This window comes from Penaeus vannamei, chromosome 24, assembly GCF_042767895.1.
Source record: "Penaeus vannamei isolate JL-2024 chromosome 24, ASM4276789v1, whole genome shotgun sequence".
Classification (NCBI taxonomy): Eukaryota; Metazoa; Arthropoda; class Malacostraca; order Decapoda; family Penaeidae; genus Penaeus; species Penaeus vannamei.
In genome coordinates this window covers 32,046,057-32,050,798 of record NC_091572.1, presented here as the reverse complement: position 1 = coordinate 32,050,798, position 4,742 = coordinate 32,046,057, and the positions used below count along the sequence as shown (strand labels likewise).

Here is a 4,742-nt window from a genome sequence, read left to right as displayed (position 1 = left end):
CCTTAAAGAGAGAGAGAGAGAGAGAGAGAGAGAGAGAGAGAGAGAGAGAGAGAGAGACAGAAAGAGAGAAAGAGAGGGAGAGTGAGAAAGAAAGAGAGAGAGACAAACAGACAGAGAGAAAGAGAGAGAGAGAGAGACAGAAAGAGAGAAAGAGAAAGAGAGAGAGAGAGAGTAATAGAAAGAGAGAGAGGGAGAGAGAGAGAGAGACAGAGACAGAGAAAGAAAGAAAGAAAGAGAAACAGCGAGACAGACAGACAGACAGCCAGACACAGAAACAGAGACACCAAAAAAACAAACAACCCGAGAGAAAAAGAAAGAGAGCGAGACAAAGGAAACAAGGAAATGGAAAGGGGAAAAAAGGAGAAAGACTTCAAAAAGAGGTCTTTGACCAGTATTGCACTGACCAAGACACAGGCCGAGAGAAAGAGAGCACCAATTCCAGTTTTATTAGAACGTTCGCTCAGGTCTGAAACATCGAACGGAGATTTATGGAAGACAGATATAAGCGGAGAGGTCAAAGCACACACACAGAACGAAGGGAAGGAGAAAGATAGAGGGGAAGAGAAGGGGAAGGAGGGGATGGGAGGGGGAGGGAGAGATGGGAGGAAGAGAAGGGAGGGGAGGGAGGGAGGGGGAGGAGAGAGGGATGGAGGGGGGTGGGGAGGGAGGAGGGGAGGGAAGGAGGAGGAAGGAGTGGGAGGGAGGGAGGAAGGGAGGAGAAGAGGAAGGGAAGGTAGAAGAGGAAGGAAGGAAGAGGGAAGTGAGGGGGAAGGATGGAAAAAAGGAAGAAAGGAAGAGAGGGATACAGACTGACAGATAGACATACAGATAGATAGATAAAGAGAGAAAGATAGAGAGAGAGAGAGAGAGAGAGAGAGAGAGAGAGAGAGAGTAGAGAGAAAGAGAGAGAGAGAGAGAGAGAGAGAGTAGAGTAAAGAGAGAGATGAGTAAAGAGAGAGAGAGAGACAGACAGAGAGAGAAAAAAAATCGAGAGAGAGAAAGAGAAAGACAGAGAAAAGTAAAGATTTCACGAAACCAGAGCAGGTTCTTGAAAATAATTGTCTTCGTTGATGATTGCTCAAGGGGTCTGATTTCCTTCGAAGGTGGGAAGAAGGGAGGTGGAGAGGGGTGGTACGGGGAGGGGGGGGGAGGAAAAAATGGAAGGTGGGAGAAGGAGGGAGAATTGGAGAAGGGGTGAAAGGAAGGAAGGTAAGGGAGGGTGTGGAGAGGGGAGGGGGTGGAGAGGAGCGAAGAGAGAGAGAGAGAGAGAGAGAGAGGGAGAGAGAGAGAGAGAGAGGGAGAGAGAGAGAGAGAGAGAGAGAGAGAGAGAGAGAGAGAGAGAGAGAGAGAGAGAGAGAGAGAGAGAGAGAGAGAGAGAGAGAGAGAGAGAGAGAGAGAGAGAGAGAGAGAGAGAGGAGAGAGAAGAGAGAGAAAGAGGAAATGAGGACTGAGGAAAAAAGGAAATGGAGAGAAGAAAAAGATAGAAGGAAAACGAGAAAAGATGAGACAAGGATATGAGAGAGGGCAGATAGGGGGGGGTTAAGCTATCAAATTGATCTAAGTAATAATTCGATTGATTAATTTATAGACAGAGATATTGATAAGCAGTGAAGCTATGAGGTAGAGAAGAAAATGAAAAAGAGAAGAGAGGAGAAGAGAGAGAGAGAGAGAGAGAGAGAGAGAGAGAGAGAGAGAGAGAGAGAGAGAGAGAGAGAGAAAGAGAAGAGGAGAGAGGGGGAAGGGAGTATGAGAATTTGGAAGAGAGAGAGAAAAAAAACCCCCCAAGAGAACAAAACAAACAAAGAAAAAAAAAAAAAAAAAAGAAACGAAAGAAAGATAAATAGGCACGTACCCCCTGCCATCGACATGAAAAGGAAGACACATACCAGATGCGGGCAAAATATCCCAAGCGGGTAAGCATGAACAGTTGCTATCCCAGTGTCTGTCGATGAGAACATTCGTAAACCATTCTCTCGGCCGTGTTCTCGCTGTCCGCAAACTTGTTATTAAGTAAGTAATCTGATATGTTTCGAACGCTGAACTATGGCAGACAATCCATTCCGTGTTCCTTTACAGTTGTTTTTTAGGCGCGTAGTCCTCGTCGGGAGAGCGGTAGAAAACGGGATTTTTTTTTTTTTTTTTTTTTTTTTGAAAGTTTGGATTTTCGTTTTTTTTTTTTTTTTTTTTTTTAGTTATTTGTTATTTGGAAAGTGTTTTAGTTATGTGGTTTCGTTGTTTTTTTCTTTCTTTCTTTCTTCCTTCCTTTTTTTATCTATCTTTTTTATTTGTGGTTATTGATACATTTATTTTATGTGTTGATGCTCTCAGTTTTATTATTATTATTTATTATTATTATTTTTTTTTTGAGGTTTCGTTTTCTTTGTCTGAATTGGTGAATATATGTTAGTAGTTCGTTTTCTTTGTAATATATATATATATATATATATATATATATATATATATATATATATATATATATATATATATATATGTCATTAATTCGCTTGTTTCATTTTTTTCTTCTTTTTTATTGAATCCTATTATTATTATTATCATTATTATTGTTATTAGCATTAATGATAATGATAATAATAATGATTAAGACATAATGGTATTACTATCATTATAGTTTTAACTATAGCTATTATCATTATTATGATCATTATTATTTCTTTTAATTGTTATCCTTTATTCTATCGTTAATATTATCATTATCGCTATCATCACCATTGCTGCTTTCATCAATTTCATCATCATAATCCTTTTCATCATTATCAGCCACGCAATAATATTGGTGGTGATAGTGATCATTATCATCATCATCACAACCATCATCACCACCATCATTATCATCATCATTACCCTCACTACCATCATCATCATTATAATCAACATCAATATCATTATCTATACCCCCCTCCTAGTCAAAATACACACCCTCACCACCATCACCATAATCATCATCATTACCACTTCCACCACTATAATCAGCAGCACCATCATCACCATCATCATCATCACCACCTCCACCACCACCATCATTATAATCAACACCAATATTGTTAGTCCTACCAAGTCCAACGTTAATATACTCACCATCATCACCATCACCATAATCATCCTCATTACCACTTCCACCACTATAATCAGCAGCGCCATCAGCACCACCATCGTCATCACCATTATCACCACCACCACCATCAGTATCATCATTATAATCAACACCAATATCATTAGCCCTACCATCCCCATCGTCAATATACTCACCATCACCATCACCATCATCATCATCATCATCATCATCATCATCATCATAATCATCATCAATATCATCATCACCAACATCAATGTCATCTTTATCATCATCATCAATGTCATCTTTATCATCATCACCAACATCAATGCCATCATAATCATCACCATCATTATCACCATCATCACCATTACCACCTCCACCACCATAATCAACAAATTCCTTATTTCCTCCATAAACAAAATCAAAGCAAATGAGACGATACAGAGAAATAAGATGATAATGGTGTTGAAATTAACATAACGAAGATGATTATGATTATAATTAGTGTTTTCAGCAACAGGAGGAAAATGTAAAACCAGAAGAAAATGAAAAATAATATTAATATCTAATAACACATTCGTCATAATCATCATTATCATCATTCATCTTCATTATCACTTTCGTAATTTCCATCACTGAAAAAATACGAAGACGAAGAAGAAGAATAAAAGAAGAAGAAGAAGAAGAAGAAGAGAAGAAAAAGAAGAAATGAAGAAGTAGAAGAATAAAGAAGAAGAAGAAAAAGAAGAAGAAGAAGAAGAAGAAGAAGAAGAAGAAGAAGAAGAAGAAGAAGAAGAAGAAGAAGAAGAAGAAGAAGAAGAAGAAGATGATGATGATGAAGAAAGAAGAAGGAGGAGAAAGAAAGAAACATGGGAGAAGAAAAGAACAAAGAAGATAAAGAAAAAAAAACAAAGCTAAACAACAAAAGAAAACAACAACAACAACAACAAAACAGATCAACGAAAAAAAAAGAAGAAAACAGAACAATCTACAAATAAAAAAGTAACAATAATTATCCTCCATTCTCACCAAATGGAATCCGGTGATGGTCCTCTCGTCTGACCTGAGTCCATCAACCACACTCGAAATGGTTGACCTCGATCCACCTCGCACCGACTCATCTTGGCTGGTGATGTGTAAAGATGCTTATCAGCGCACGAGCTTGGTGAGAAATTGTTTTTATTTTAGTCTTTTTTTTCTTTTGTTTTTTTTACTTTTATTTTCTTTTTTTTTTTTTTTACTTTTATTTTGATTTTCTGTTTTTTCTTTTTCTTTTAATTTTAATCTTATGTTGCCGGTTGTGCTTCGTATTGTTATGTTTTCATTCATTTAACTTGTGTGTCAGTGTCTTAAAATTATTATTCTCTTTTTTATCTTCTTTTAATAAGTTAATTGTTTTTGTTTATCTATTTATTCTTTATTCTCTCTTTTTTTCCTTTAATCTTATTTCTATGATGTTGTCGGTTGTGCTTCGTATTTTTTTGTTTTCATTATTTTTTTTTTCTTTTTTATTATTATTATGATTCTCTTTAATCTACTTTTACATGATGTTATCGTCGATTGTGCATCGTATCTTCAAGTCTATTTATTTATTCATTCATTCATTAAATTATTTTCTTCATAGGATCATCAAGTCTATTCATTTATTCATTCATTCATCAAATTA

General features: G+C 36.7%; 1 protein-coding gene across 1 annotated transcript; it reads right to left on the bottom strand.

Annotated features, from left to right (window-relative positions):
- Positions 1 to 2,920: 2,920 nt before the first annotated feature.
- Positions 2,921 to 4,197, bottom strand: LOC138866159 (uncharacterized). Its single transcript, XM_070138086.1, has 2 exons — positions 4,106 to 4,197; positions 2,921 to 3,239 (listed from the first exon to the last, which is right to left on the bottom strand). The coding sequence occupies exons 1-2, from the start codon at positions 4,195 to 4,197 to the stop codon at positions 2,921 to 2,923; spliced, it is 411 nt and encodes a 136-aa protein (XP_069994187.1).
- Positions 4,198 to 4,742: the final 545 nt, after the last annotated feature.